The 15,574-nt window shown below is 44.8% G+C and overlaps 1 protein-coding gene across 1 annotated transcript; it reads left to right on the top strand.

The window, feature by feature from the left end:
* The first annotated feature begins 5,840 nt into the window (after positions 1–5,840).
* Positions 5,841–14,626, top strand: C1H8orf76 (chromosome 1 C8orf76 homolog). The gene is made up of 6 exons (XM_059477038.1): positions 5,841–5,954; positions 6,291–6,386; positions 8,770–8,913; positions 9,703–10,220; positions 13,094–13,226; positions 14,337–14,626. The coding sequence occupies exons 1-6, from the start codon at positions 5,841–5,843 to the stop codon at positions 14,541–14,543; spliced, it is 1,212 nt and encodes a 403-aa protein (XP_059333021.1). The 3' UTR covers positions 14,544–14,626.
* Positions 14,627–15,574: the final 948 nt, after the last annotated feature.

Genomic DNA, 15,574 nt, shown 5'->3' with positions numbered 1-15,574 from the left:
AAGCACAGGACCAGAGATGAGCACGAGTTGTCCCCACAGCTTGATGTTTGGCCAAATAGTTTTACTTGTTTGGGTAAGAAAAAATGTTTTTTCAAGAATCCATCAGCTAATGAGGGAGTTAGAAGGAGCAGCAGATTATGCATGCAATCACCTTTTCCTAAAGGTATCTTTTTTGTTTACAGTGTTATCAGCAATTCCAAAATGCTGCAGTTCAGTAGATATTTTCACAAGAGATCAGCTGGCCTTGTGAGTTGTTTCCCCTTTCCATGCCCCTTCTTCCCAGCAACTTTCAGCTTACATTTGGCCACAACAATACTATCAGCTACTATTTTTGCAAATTTAAAATACCGAGCCACTTAGGGTACTGCCTTTTTTCCTTTGTATGCCAGAAAGTGCCCTCTCTAAATTGTTCCCGGTGGGCTTGGTGTTACTTTGAAATACTGCTGATGGAGGTCCCTAGTATCAGATAGATGGTGGTTTCTAACATTTTTGGTGGTTAAATGACTTGTTGCACTTCAAATACTCTAAAATGAAATATCTGAATATATGTTTCTACTGCTATTATTTGACCTACTAGCATTGTGACTAATTTCTCCCCCCTGTGTGTTTCTTTACAGGCTCAGTGCTGAGCTGATCTTCATTACCTTAAAATATTTGGTAGAAGAAAGAAAAGATGGAAAAAGGGAATGAAAGTGTGTGTCACACCTAGTTGATTTGTGTCTTTGGGTGAAAATAAAGGTCAGTGTTGGCAGTAATTCTGCTCTTAGTGATCTTCAGTTTTCCTAAATGAGAGCCAAAAAGCCGTAACTGCAGCAAAGCCTGTCCTAAGGGACTGACAAGGAAGAGAGCCCGCAGAACAGCCTGTAATAATGATGTGTTCTGAACCAGAGATGGTACAAACAGCCTTGCAATTGTAACTGCTCTCAGTTCTGGAGTTTCCAGCAGCTGGCCAGAGCTTCCAGGTGAAGTCCAGCTGCAAGAATTTCTGTGCAATTTCTGGGCACCCACAATTTGCAGAACTGGAGCCCCACAAATCCCCTGTTGGGGAAGGGGTTCATCATTTTTCCTGAAGATACCACAGCGTTAAAAACTGCATCATTGATGTATGTTTTACAGTTTTATTTGCTCTAAATGCATTTCATGTGCAATTACTGGGGGAGGGGAGCAATTGTGGGCAAAGTCCATCCTGGATTTCTGCATTTTGTTTGCATGTGTTCATTGAGCAGTGCTTTCCCTCTGCTGTGACTCACTTTCTGCAGGCACTGCTATTTGTCTAAGGCAATAAGAAGACACAGAAGCTAAATTTAATAGCAATTTCCACTAGTTCTCTCCAGCAATGCAACAGCTGGATGGGAAATGAGGCACTGCAGGACCAACAGTTTGGTTGTTTCTCATGTGGAGCAGTGTCCATATGGAAAAATAGAGCAAGGCCAGAAAAAACCTGTGAGTTGTGAGGGTGACTGAAGGGCAGGCCTGAAGCCCTGGGTCTATTTCTTCAGTATAGCTTTTTTATTTTTTTAATTATTTTGATTTGTTTCTCTTTGTTCTTGCTAGACAGCAATATTGTAGTAAGATCAGTTTATTCAGTGTTGTTAGCAAAAAGGTCTTAAATGGTGTCCTAGAGGAGTTGCCACCAGTGTTGCTTGGTCCTGCCCAGTCCTGAAAACTGCAGTAGGAAAGTTTTAACCTAGAGAATCCACTGTGGTCTCTGTGGCCTGGTTTCATCATAAGTAGCAATTAAGCAACAAGCATAACAGTGGCCAGGGCAAGTTAATGAGTTCTCAGAAAAACTGATAAAACTAAAAAAAGGTTGTAGAAGGAGGCATAGGCACCTCACCATGCCCAGCCTGGGACCCTGCTGGCTGTTTCTCCAGTTAGAGCAGTAGACTGGTGATACCACCCTTTGCCATGGCTTTTGTACTCACAGACCAGCAAGGCCCAACCTCAGTGCTTGTGCTACATGGCTGAGTGAAGCAGTTCAGACACATCATCACATCACTACTGGAAATGTGTCAGCTTGCCTGGGAAGGTCACTACTTTAGGATTCTTTCTAGCCCTTGATCACTTTCTTCCTTCCATCTTTCCAGAAAGCTTTTTTGTTCTTTTCTTTTCAGCAGCTTTCTGGACAAACCCAAGGGCGTACTCATTCTGCTCATCATTTATCCTACTAGACAGAAAATAATTGCAAAAACCATTAATAGCTGAACACATCTGTGTGCAGTGCACCCTTTTGGCAATAACAACTTTATTGGGTTTTGTGAGGCCTGAGGGGGATGGATTATGGCCATGTTAATATGTCTTGCCAGGGGCTTGAAAGGTTGCACTGTCTTAAGGTAGAGCAGGCAAATTAACCCTCTTTTGGGGGATGCATCTTCTCCTGTCTGTCCTAAGAACTCCTAAGAAGCTTTTGACTTCTATTAACAATGAATAGTTCACTCTCTTTGATTTCCACAATGCATCCCTCACCTCCCCACTCAATTTTTGTTGTGTCAAACTAGAACTAGAACTTACTGTCATCATTGTAAGTTATGCTAGAGTTCATCTGAGCTCATCAGAGCTTTTTTTTGTTTGCAGTTCACAGTAGTGATAACCTCTGTTGCCCCAAACCAGAAATTCTATTTGTAGTAGCCTCCCAGTAGTCATGGACAATACCCCCTTATGTGTGACAATATGCAAAGAAGATGAAAGATGGTTTCTGCTGTAAAGACCTTTTAATCTAAATAAAAGGTAAGAGACAAGGACACAGTGAGACAATGTCAGCAAATAAAGAGCTGCTCTTCTTCTCCTTTCATGAGTGTGTTTAGGGAAAAGCATATGTTATAACTATCTAGCAAGAAAACTAGTCTTCCCTCAAGGTATGAATATTTCACAACGTCTGGAAGAACCCACTTAATTCAGGAGCCACCCCATCCTTTGAGGAATGCTGCCTGTGGGTCTTACTTGGCCTTCATTACAGGCAGCTCTTTTGCTTTGAGGAGAGAACTACTCTGTCTTCTGCTCTTTTCCAAAGGCAGCTGCTTTCCAGTACATTTTAATAAAGCCATGTGAGCTGCATTATTCCTGGCCAATGTGTGTGGGTAGTGCCTACAAGACAGGGCCCTAGTTGCTGACTGAGGGTTCTTGTTTCTGCTGTGAGTGCTTGATGGTTTCTGAAGCCTTTGTGGTGTGTCTGTGCTGGCATAAGACCCATGTGGCCAGGACCCATGGAGGCTATCACAATACAAACAACAACATCAGTAATTAAAGAAACACTGGAGGAGGATTCTTCTGAAGTAATTTTGCTTCAGAGTAGACAGGGAAACGGGGAGAAGAAGAGCATTATACAAACTCTGTCTTCCATGCTGCATTTTCTTTTCCTGGCCAGAAGATCCAGGCAATAGCACAGCATGGAAAAACCCTGCCTGTTGCTGGAGTTGTGTTCACAGCCCGGGCTGTCTCTGGGCACCCAGACTGCAAGATGAAGCACTGGCCTGTCCAGTGTGCCCTGCTCACCCAGGGTGAAGCTGGGTCACAGCCCCTCACACTGGCACGCTCGTGTGAGCTGCCACAATGGCTCTGCTGATGCACACAACTCGCCTGGAGGCCACAACACACTGGGGCCACTTTCACTGGTGCATGTTCATGTGCTGAGCTGGTGGAGTAAGACCTTGGCTGCCTTTAGGGACAGATTCATCTAGAGCTTCTTTTTATCCCTGAAGCTGCCTACACAGAGCAGCTGCAGCAGCACAGGCTCTTGTAGGGCTCCTACACCTGAGCTCCCTCAAAGCTGCCTCTTCAGGGATGATGTTTTCTCCTCTGTGAAGCCAGGGCCAACAGCATCAAGGTAAATCATCCCTTGCAAACTCAGGCAAACAGCTTTACTTAAGTTCAGTGAGAATTTGTATTCTGGCAGCTACATGGATTACTTGGATCTTGGGGGAGAAATTGAGCAAACCTCTGGTGCTGACAAGGCAGAGGGGTTTCTTAAAGTTGCATTTTTTCATTTCTGTAACTAATATATGAGGAGCTTTTAAATGTCTTGAGGGCAGGCAGGGAAGAGCCAGGGAAAGAAGAAATTAAGAAAAGAGGCAAAACTTTGCCCATGACTTACTGAAAACACAAGTCAGCTGCTAGGCCCCCTGTGTGGCACTCTGGAATTGTGGTTCTCCTATCACTGATTCACCAGACAAAGGCATTGCAACACAGAGCCTTTTGTGGGCCACGTTGGTACCCTCTGAAGAAACGATGGTCAAAACCCCCAGCCCTGGAGGACTCTGCAATCCAAGCTGGCAGCCAACCAGCTGCTGTGGGATTTGCCCCTGGGAATGCCTTGCTTTTTGTATTTTCCTTTGAGCTGTGGCCACATTTCACTTTGATTACTCATGTTCCTTTTTTTGGATTTTCTTCTTTTTGATTTGTGCTTATTTGTCTTTCTGGACTATTGTGCCTTGTTCATCAGATGGGTGTGTTCCAGCATGACCTCCAATCCTGGAGTAGGGGGAAAGGGAATGTGTGTCCAGTGTATGTGAGGGGCACTACAGGTGCTGAAACAGTTCAGACACTTGTGCCAGCCTCCACAGTCTGACCCCCATGTGCTTTGCCTGCCTCTCTGAAGGCAGGAGGAAGCCAGCTGGTTTTGATGTGCATATACAAGTGACTGTCCTCACCTACCTTGAAACTTTCAACAGAAAGACTGAAGCATGTCAAGTAAACTCCTGATTCTCTCAAGACTTAATTGCTGAACAGTTTCCTCTGTGCTGGAGAGCTTGTTTGCCAAACAGCAAGTTTACAAGCAAAAGAAACATCAATTTACTTTTATTTTTCTGATCAAATCCAACTACCAGAGTTGAGTTTCTACCCTGACATTTATGCCAGGTCATGCTATATCCAGTCACAGCTCTGCTGGTATGGAAGAGTATTTTAAGAACATAAAAAGAAAATATAAAGCAAAAGCAAACCACATGTTTTACATGTCTTCTAGAAGAAAATCTTTCAAATCATCTATACAAGCACTACTTTGGCCTCAAGAGGTGTTTTGGTATAAACAAATTCATTAGTCCATTTTGCAGGCTAAGGAAGTACTTTACAGCTCACCTTCTCCAAACCTGAGTGGTGCTTAGATGGGACACAATGGACCTTCCTGGATGACGGACTGGAGAGAGGAAACAGCAGAGCACAGCAGTACCCCTGAAACACAGCACTCTGTACACAGCAGTACCCCTAAACCACAGCCCAGCACAGCAGTACCCCTGAAACACAGCACTCTGTACACAGCAGCACCCCTAAACCACAGCCCAGCACAGCAGTACCCCTGAAACACAGCCCAGCACAGCAGCACCCCTAAACCACAGCACTCTGTGCACAGCAGCACCACGAGCAGAGCAGGCAGGCTCACAGAGCTCTCCGCCGTGCCTGAGTCTTGGCATCCTGAGGGAGGTCTGGGATCAGTGCTCGCTTTGCTGCGTCCCCGTTTCCCACGGCACACTGTAGGGTCTTCTGGGAAAGCCTGTCGTGGAAAGCCTGAAATTTCACAGAATCACAGACTTTTTAGGGTTGGAAAGGAGCTCTGGAGATCATCTAGTCCAACCCCCTGCCAAGGCAGGGTCACTTAGAGCAGGTTCAGATCTTCTGTTTTGAGACAGAAGTGAAAATGGGAAAGTTACCAAAGCACATTCCCACTCCCTCTATGCAGAGCCACCAGGACGAGACGCTGACAGCGTACCGCCACAATCACGCGGTTATTGTACCAAGGCGCGGGGCTGGAGCTGAGCTCGTTGCTGGAAGCGCTTCCCTTTCGGCGAGCGGTAACCGAGCTCCTCCCCCTGCGCCGAGCGGGGCCGGCGGCAGCGGCGGCGGCGGCGATGGAGCCGGTGCTGGGCCCGGAGTTCGAGGATTCCCTGTTCGCGCCCAGCCGGGAGCGCCGGGAGGGCGGCGGGGACGGGGCTGCGTGCGGGGCCAGGCGCTGCGAGCCCGGCGTGAGGAGACGGGGCGGCGGGAGGGCTGGTCGTGACGGCTCTGTGTGTGTGCGTGCTCTGTGTGCCCTCAGTGGTTCCGTGGCCCCTCACGGCTCTGTGTGCACTCTGTGTGCTCTGTCTGTGCCCGCAGTGGTTCCGTGGCCCCTCACGGCTCTGTGTGCTCTCTGTGTGCTCTGTTTGTGCCCTCAGTGGTTCCGTGGCCCCTCACGGCTCTGTGTGCTCTGTCTGTGCCCGCAGTGGTTCCCTGGCCCCTCACGGCTCTCTGTGTGCTCTGTTTGTGCCCGCAGTGGTTCCGCGGCCCTCACGGCATTCTGTGTGCTCTGTTTGTGCCCACAGTGGTTCCACAGCGCGGCTGACGCCGGGGAAGGCGCCGGCGGGATCACGAGCAGCAAGTTCCGGGCTGACTGGGCGTTCCGGCAGCGGGACTTCGAGGTATTTGCAGGGCTCGCAGGGGCCGCGGAAGTTGTGGGCACACAGAGTGGGGCGGTCCTGCAGTCCCCGATGCGCTGCGCCAGGGTGAACGTGCACTATGTACCGCGGCCTGCGGGTCTGGCGGCCGTGCCGCGGTTAATCCCGTTCCAGGTTCGTGCTGACCGGGCAGGGCCGGGCCGCGGAGCGGATCTGCGTTCTGCCATGACCCATCCGGCAGTCAGCCTGCGGCGAACCGGCCAGGAGCGCGGCGCTGCCCCGGAACTGATCGCCGGCAGGCGGGCGCAGCGCAGCGGCTCCGCCGGAGCAGAGCGGTGTCAGGCCGTGCTCGGAGTCGGGCGTGTGGGTGTCTGAGCGCCGAACGGCGATAATGCCGTGTCCCACGAAGGCGCTCAGATCGCTGGCACCGCGTGGCTGCGGCTCATCTTCCTCAGAGCTCCCCCCGCTGTCAGAGCAAAGCTGCGGTGGCCCTCGGGATCTTGCCGGTAGCGGAGCTGCCTCTGCGTGCCCTGTGCCAGGTCCTGTGCCAGATCCTGTGCCAGGTACTGTGCCAGGTCCCTGCCGCCCCCGCTCCCCCCGAGGGCCGCTGTAGCTCTGCCCGTGTCTGTCCCTTTGCCCGCTTGCCCCGGAGGGCCCCTGTAGCTCTGCCCGTTCTGTTCCTGCCCGCAGTGGTTCCAGACCCCTCCTCTGTGTATGCCCTGACCCGCATTCCTCACCAGCGGTGCTCTCCTGCCTTCTGCAGTCCTAGTTGCAGGATCTAACCTTTCATTACCGTGTTTCCTGGTTGAAGTCAGCATCTCCAGGCCTTGTTTCAGGTGTTGCCTCTTCTTCCAGCCTCTGGTTTGCATTCCAGGCTCCCTGATTTCAAAGCCCTCCAGCTGACTTCTGACTCTACTCCTTTTGCCTCGCCCATTGGATTTGTAGATCTTTTTGTACCTCAGTTGGCAGTGATCCTAATGTTATTTCAGCACTACTGCAGCCCTGTGTATACCTGACAGATATTTTCTAGTCTCAGCTGAGATGCCCTAAAGGGATTCATAAAAGGATGCTGATAGCAGAGCTGCCTCAGGCTGTGGTCAGACTAGCTGATAAACAGAACAGACCATTGCTTCCTAACTCTTTTCTGTTGTAGTGACTCATGTTAGAAATATTTTCAGTTTTATTGCTAACCTAGATCACTGGTAGAACAAGAACCAGAGCTTGACTGCACATAAAATTACTGATTTGGGAGCATTGATCTTAGAAAGGGGCTGGAAATATGTAAATAGGGATAGTAATCTCTTTTCTAATCATCAGTTTTTTACTTCAGGATAGGCCACTTGATAGGAAATGTCAAGGACAGCAGTGATCTAGGATATAGATGACTGTAGAATCTGCTTGGGATTCATAATTCCTGAACCTTAGCAGGTTCTATCCCTTTGTCACATAGCAAGGCAAACAGGGCTGTCCTCAGCCCTGTGATCCATTTTCACCAGTGGCTGCTGCATGCACTGGACAGAGGGGAGCTCCCTCTTTTGCTTAAGAATGGATGTGAGCTCAGCATCAGGAAAGAAAAATATTCCAGCCGTTTTGCTAGGAAGTATTTAGGGTATTTAGAAGCTCTTTCTGTTAGAACCAATAAAGTTTGCAAGGAATAATTAAATACTCATTTTGAGAGATGGGAGAATGAGCATTGCTCTTTAGTCTTCTCTCTAAGCACTTACACAAAGGGAGAGAAATCAAGATTCCAGACTTAGCTTCACTGAATACTTAATTTAATGTATTTAAATGTTAATTGGAGTCCTGGTGAGTGCCCTGAGCATTAAGCTGCAGAAGTATTGCTCATTCTTGCCTTTTTCCTTAGCCCAATGAATATTTATTTCAAGTACATTAAAACCAGTCTACAGGAACAATGGAGATTCACCTTCCTTGTGGTATTCTCTGATTTACTGATTATTTGAGGTGAGGTCCTTGCAGGTTCAGACCTTCCCATGGAGAATGTCATGGTGTTGAAAGAAAGCCCCACAGATGTAGGATGAGCACTCAGATCACTGAGCTGGGGGAAAGGACCCCTTGTGTCACTTATTACCCAGGGCAGCAGATGATCCCTTCTGGATCAGGGGAGGTGGGAGAGAGGTGGACAAGAGGATTCCCAGCTGTGTGGTGAATCCTGCCTGCCCTGAGTTAGGACTGAGGCTGCTCATCCCCATCTGGCCTTGGCTGTGTGCTGCTGGGGCCTTGTCTCTGGCTCACACAGGTGGTGCCTGAGTCTGGAGAAATGCAAATGTGGACTTCAGGTTCTGAGTTCCCTTTGTGACTGTATTCCTAAAGAAAATGTGCTGTCAGGCTTGTTTTTAAATGCAAATCTCCGCTGTTTTGTTGGCCTTTCTTCCTGTCCCGCCCCTAGAAAGCCCTGTGTGAGTACTCACACTGCCTGCTGCTCTTACCTGCCAGCAACATTGCAATGAGGCGCGATGTCCAGGAGGGCCAGGCTCGCTGCTTATCTCGCCTCGGGAGGCACAAGGAGGCTCTGGATATTGCAGAAAAGATGGTAAATAGTGCAGTCTTTCTTTTAGGCTTTGAACATGAAAACATTGCCAGTAGTTCTTTTATACAAACCATTTTCTGGAAAAATAATTTTCATGTGTATAATCCTTCAGGATGTTCAGTGCTCAGAGTATTTGGTAAACAGAGGGTAACTGTCACTGCAGATATAATCACTCTTTAGAAACTGGAACACCCTGTACCACAATGAGCTCCCTGTGCAGGGAAACTGGTAGTCCTGGAAGGGACTAAATATCATGCTCTGCCAGGCAGAATTAATGCAATGTAATAGGAATTATAAAAAAGGGAATAAATGAGTGCTTAAATCTTTCCACTATACAAGTGACAGTTCAAAACTCCCTTTTATTTCCATATACTTGCTGCCAAACTGCCACCAAGAAGAGTATCCAACCACAAATTGAGTTTTTCCCACAAAGGAAAAAGTCCAGAGGCTCTGAACTCTGCTAGAATATTACTGATGATTTTTATTTTATGTAAAAGATATTTATGCTGCAAAGAAAGGCAGCTGTAGAACACTCTGAAGGCACATAAACAAATGACAGCATTTAGGACCTTGTTGCCTCTCAGACTGGGACAAGGCACCTGGAGGGAATGCTGTCAGCTTGATTGTGCAAGATCTGTATCACTGTATCATTTTAAATTAAAAGCACCGTTTTGTACAATTTAAAAATTACCTTGTGATATTTGTATGTCATTATTCAGGGAGACATTTTCTTAGGCTCTGAAGCATCATTCTGTTCTTCTCCTGGTTTTAATCTGTGATCTTTGTTTCTAGAGAAACAGCGCCACTAACACAGATCACTTAACCACGGTTCTCAACCTGCAGCTTTCCATTTACCAGCGGCTGGAAAACGTAGAAAAAAAGATGATGTGTGTGCAGCAGCTGATCTGCTTACATCCTTTCAATCCCTGGTTCTGGAAGTTACTTGCTGAAGCTTATATGAGCCTTCTACAGAATTTGTCTCCATTGGTCATTACAGAAGCAAGCCTAAATCAGTCTGAAGAGGTTTGTGTAAGTAATGGCTGTTTCCAGACATTGACTGGCAGAGAGATTGATCTGCAGCCTCACAGATCAGAGGGCCAGCAGGAAGGCCCTTGGCTCAGCCCTGCTGCAGAAACAAAGGGGGAGAATGCAGTGACTTGTCCCAGCAGCCAAGTAGTGAAAGAATTCCTCTGCACTTCAGGAGAAATGGAATGGACAGACAGGGAGAAATGTGCAGGCTCCAAGGCCTGGAAGCAGAGCATGTTAAAGAAAGTTGGGATAAAAGCATGTGCCTCGTTTATCAGAGCAAGGTAACTCTATGTGTTCTTAGAATAATGTTAATTTCTCTCAGTCAAGAACAATGTAAAGCATATTTTTCCCGGGTTTTGTTTTCAGTTTGCATTTTCAATTTAAGTGTTTGTTTCAACACTAACTTAGAAGCACCCTACTGTTGCTTCAGATCTAAAATGCAAAATCTGCTTAGTGTGGTGGCTGTGAAGAGGCTGAATCTGAGTGGAAAGAGTAAACCAGTGTCACCCGCAGCTGACAAGTAAAGAGTTTTTAATGAGCTTATAAATCTCTTCAAGTAATTATATACAAAAGGGTCTGTTCTTCAACAAATGCTCCTGCTAGACCATTGCTGTTCCCTGGTCTGGTGTTAAAGATTCAGAAGCAGAAGTGCCCAAAGGGAAGGCATAGCCAGTCTTCCTTCTGTGAGTGCCACCTGTCTTATTTGCTTGAAGCCTCATGCTTGAGTGAAAATGTATTTTATAATGATACCCCAAACTGCATAATGGATGAGGCTGGAAAATGAACTCTGTGACAACTGATTGACAGGGCTGCATTAAAATGTTCTTTCCTTTTCTTTTCCCTCTTCCTAAAACTCTTGTGTGCAGCAAAAATCCCCAAAACAGAATCTTTCAAAGAGATAATTAGGAACTTGTTTTGTTAAAATAATCTTGGATGTTTTTTCCCCCTCTTGCCTCACAGTAATGTATCAGTCATTGAATGTTTTTAAAGGCATCTTATGAATGTCCAGAAATGTTTACAGAGAACACTTTATAACTGCCCTGCTGGGGCAAGATTTAAGAAATGAAATAAGCCCAAATAGCAGCTTTTAACTGTACTCCAGACTAAGAGATGAAGACTTTAATTGTGACTTGGAAGAAGTTCATTGATTTAGCTCTGATACTGAATATTGAAGGTACATTTATATTAATAATTTGTGTAGCTTGTTTCAGTGTGTGTGGTTCAGAATGAGATAGTTCTAAATGGTGGCATTTCCTTGCTTGGCTGCACAGTTTCACAGAGTGTTCCTGTGCTTTGTATTTGCAAATACACAGGATAAGCTTCTCCCCTGCCCAAGGCTTATGCAGGTTGTCTAATATTTTCAGGTCTGTTGGATTTTAAGTGGGATCTAGATTTGTATAAATGTATCTGCAGGATAAATTGCACCTGGAAAAGGGATGTTAGCATTGATTTTTGTAGGAAATAAGGTTCTCTGTTGATACATCATGAATAATTGACTCTCATAGTTTTGAAAAAAAAATAGAGTATTTTTTTGCTTAATTTTCTTTGAAACTTCTTTTTTTTTAATACTACATTGATGCAAATTTTGAAACAAAAATACTTTATAAATTAAAAATATGTTCCATTTTTGCTTGGAACCAACCCACCATCTGAAAATTCAGTGAAGTTTTAACTGAGAAAATCACATTTGTAAATTTTGATGTTTATAGTGTTCAAATGAAAGTTTTCATCTCAGTTCTTGAGTCTTCCTTAAAAATGCACACCATTATTATAACACCAGCTTCACTTAACTTCAGTAAATGGGATAAAAAAGTTTGTTGTTTTTCTTTTTTGCATAAAGCTTGAATTAAACACGTTTTCAGCAACAACACTGCTAAGTTCTAATGGTCCCTTGGTTAAATATTGTGGAATGACAGAATTCCAGGTTGGAAGGGACCTCAAGGGTCATCCTTTCCTGGCAAAAGCATGATGTAGGCAGGATGGCCCAGCATCCAGTCGAGCTGAATCTTAAAATGTCCAACACTGGGAAATGCACAACTTTCTTGAGGAGATTATTCCAATGACTGATCTCATTGTAGAATACTTTCCTCTTGTGTCCAGTTGGAATCTGCCCAGAATTAACATTTTTATCTACTGTCCTTCATCTTCTCCATGTGGTTCCCTGTATAAAGGGAGTCTCCATCTTTTTTATAGCTGCCCTTTAAATACTGAAACATGGTGAGGAGGTCTTCCCTAAGCCTTCTTTCCTCAAGTCTGGCCAAACCCAGTTCTCTCAGCCTGTCCAAATGGCAGGCTTCCCAGGCCTTTGATCACTTTTGTGACCCTGCTCTAGACCCTGATAAATTCTCTAAAACTGATTTTTATCTCTGCAGTAATGCCCGTTGTGAATTTCAGTGAGTTCACAGGAGATAGTGCAATATGTCTCAGAGTTCCTGAAGTGTAAAATAAGCATAAGACCTTTAAATATGTCTGAGAGTGGATTTGAGACAAATGCAGAGATACCTGGGTATTTCCTCTGCTGACCTGTTTTGCAGTCCTTGTCTGAGGAGGACTCTGGATCTGCCACTGTTCTTGCTGGTCCAGCAGGTGGTGACAGGACCCTGTGTGACATAAACCCCTCTTGTGGGCAGAGTGTGTAACCTTCAGCAGGTCATGGTTGTGACTTCTGGGGCACTGCCTGGAACATAAAACTGGTGACTGCTTTTAGAAAATAATCCAGGATTGGCCTGGGTGGGAGGATGTTTGATATTTGCCCAAACCCTCACATTTGTAGCTTTTCAGGTTCCATAGGCACAAATGTGCTGCTGTCTTGTAAGGACATGATGCCTCACAGGTGCCAGGCTCACTTTGGAATGGTGTGATGAATATAACAGAAATGTTATAAAAATGTTATAACAGAAATGTTTGCATAGAGCAACCAGAGCTATTGGCACATTGTTTTTCAAAAATACTTCTCAGTGGTTCTATAGCACAGATATACAATATCCATGGTAGACTGATACACATGTATTGACTTCTTTGCAGTAGGCAAAAGTCAGGAAGAAGAACTGTTTTAAAGTGTTAATTAAAGTATTAACCATTTTGGTTGTTTTTAGGTGTGCTGACTTACTCTTTTTCCAGCTGTGCCGATTTTTAACTGTCTTTCTCATTGCAGGCTTTTACTTCAGCTTACCCAGTCACAACAGCTGTCCTTTGTGCTAGAGAATAACAGAAAATGTCAGAAAGAAATTGATGACAAAGTGGCTCTCCTTGGTTTTGATGAAAGCTCCTTGCTGTTGATGACCAAAGTAAGAGGATGTTTCATTGTGTGCAGGGTCTGAGTTCTCTGTGTGGGCTGGTTGTGCCCAAAGCATGACACTCCCCTGAGCTCACTACAGGAATACAGGAATGAGCTGGGGCAGCTGCAGGCAGGGTGTTACCTGAGCTGACAGAGGTGCCTGTGCTGCCCTGGCCTGTGTCACACAGGTGGGTCTCTGATCTGCTGAGATTCTCCTTTCAGGAATGTGCAGTGTTGCTCAGTTTCTCATTGGACTTGTATTTGCAGATGCATCAGCACTGTGCATTTCCTGGGAGTTACATTTTATCTCAGGAGTTTTTCATGCCCCAAAGTGAATCACTAGTTTGAAATGGAAGTGCAGATTACTTTGATGGCCACAGCAGTATTTAACACTTGCATAAATAGCACTAAGTATTTCCAGAAAAAATCCAGAGACTTTCTTTTGCATTTTTTAGTTTTGTTTAATGTACTAGTTTTAAAAAAATAACAGAGGAGAGCAATATTGCATTTAATCTCTTCACAGAGATTTAACATTTTTAGTGCTATTTAAAGAGCTTCTGACTTTTATCATTAGGATCAAAATAAAGCCAGCTAGATTCTTTCTAACTTTGCTGTCAGCATTACAGCTTTAGGCTAGTGACAGCCAAGCCACGGCTGGGCTGCAGGCAGTCAGGGATGGCATCCATGAGAGGGCAGTAGCGCACAGGCTAGCTCAGGGTTGGGAAAGGCTGGAAAAACAAACTTCTCTCCTTGCTCCCCGTGCTCGGACGTGCCCCAGGAGCAGCTCAGTGTTGATGCTGATGCAAGGTGAGCACTGAATGCAGAGCTGCTTGAGATTTCTGCTGCTGTTCAGAGTGAAACCCCCCTGTGCAAGTGCAGCCTGAGCTGGAGGGGATGTGCAGGGCTGAGCTTTGGTCTCAGCTCTCCCTGAACACAGAATGCCAAGGCAGGCACCTTCACCATGGCTTGGAAACTTCTGCAGGATGGTGGGTGGTTCATGTGACAAGGCCTTTGCCTGTAAAGATCTCTTATTAATGCCATGTTTGATATGATAATACCATGTTAAGTATTTCTCTGCAAGTTATTTTCTTGATTCCCTTCTTTCTTACTCTTTTTGCAGGCTATGGGGCAGGATCTTATACCAGAAAAGCTAAAAGAGGAGTTTCAGGGTGAGGTAAAATGCATAGGCCCTTCAGCACTGTCATCACTGGTAACTGCTTCAGTCATGGAATTTGAAATCAAATGGTTTGGTAATCTCCAAGATGATTTATGTCACTTTGATGGACAATTTTATTCAGACATTTATCTCCCACCTTTGGTAACATAGACATTTTGTTGTATTTATTCTTGTATCTCCAAATTATTATGGCATGATACATGCAATAAAGTTCATTTTACATTTTTTAAGAATTCTTACCATATTTCTTTTTAGATATAGATCTCTGTATTTAAACTCTTAACCTTTCATCCTTTTCTTTGTTCACTGATTTATTTGTATTTAAAATTATAAGGAATACAGTGTAAAATTAAGATTTCAGAGGTAGCTTTCCATCATAATCCTCACCAATTTGTGCTTGAAGTGTGTGTGTGATTGTCTGGAGGCCTGCAATGCTGGTAGGATGGAAGCTTCCTTTCTCATGTCCAATTTGAAAGTTTCTTGATATCAAATTTGATGTTGTTGCATTTAGAGCCATGGAATCAGCCACTTTCTTAAGTAATTATTTTAGTATTTCTTAATTAATGTTATAGTGATTTCCTGTTCAGAGACAGATTGCTAGAAATCTCAAATATATTTCTGCTAAGAAATAACATTAATTCCATATCTTTTAGGAAGGAAATCTAAGTCATAAATATTTAACTAAAAACTAGGAGATTTTCTCCTTTTGAAGCCAAGTGTTTGTTGCAGGCATCAAACACGTCATAGTCTTGTGTTCAGTGCTTAGACAAGGAGAAAAACTGACAAGGTTGTTTATATGTACTGAGGAGTGTTTAGTCAGATCATATCCTTTGTAAAAGCCTGCAAGGAAGATCTTTGCTGTGAAAACTGGCAGTGTTGTTTCTGCCTCATCCAGCTCCGTCTGTTGTGCTTTCAGTTGTCAGTGACAACACTTTGCTTTGCTTTCTCAAGCACTGCTGCTGTGCTTTGGGCACCTAGAAGAGGGCAAAGATCCTCCTGTAGTTTCTTTCACTTGAAACAGTTTATATTTCAGACATACACGGTGTGCTCTTCCTCCATCTTCTCTTTAACTTCTCTTAAACTTAATTTTTCTGTAAAAGTGTTCTATAATGAATGTAATTTAAAACTGGGAGTGCCTTAGACATACTTTTCTGTCCATTTTCTTCATGTGTTCCTGTATT

Source organism: Ammospiza nelsoni, chromosome 1, assembly GCF_027579445.1.
Source record: "Ammospiza nelsoni isolate bAmmNel1 chromosome 1, bAmmNel1.pri, whole genome shotgun sequence".
NCBI lineage: Eukaryota > Metazoa > Chordata > Aves > Passeriformes > Passerellidae > Ammospiza > Ammospiza nelsoni.
This window is presented reverse-complemented; position numbering and strand designations above follow the sequence as displayed.

Bases quoted from the DNA above. Each gene is read 5' to 3' on its own strand.
- C1H8orf76 (XM_059477038.1), top strand. From the start codon at position 5,841: ATGGAGCCGGTGCTGGGCCCGGAGTTCGAGGATTCCCTGTTCGCGCCC. The intron at 6,387-8,769 runs GTATTTGCAGGG...TCCCGCCCCTAG, and splicing joins TCCGGCAGCGGGACTTCGAG to AAAGCCCTGTGTGAGTACTC. The intron at 8,914-9,702 runs GTAAATAGTGCA...CTTTGTTTCTAG, and splicing joins TGGATATTGCAGAAAAGATG to AGAAACAGCGCCACTAACAC.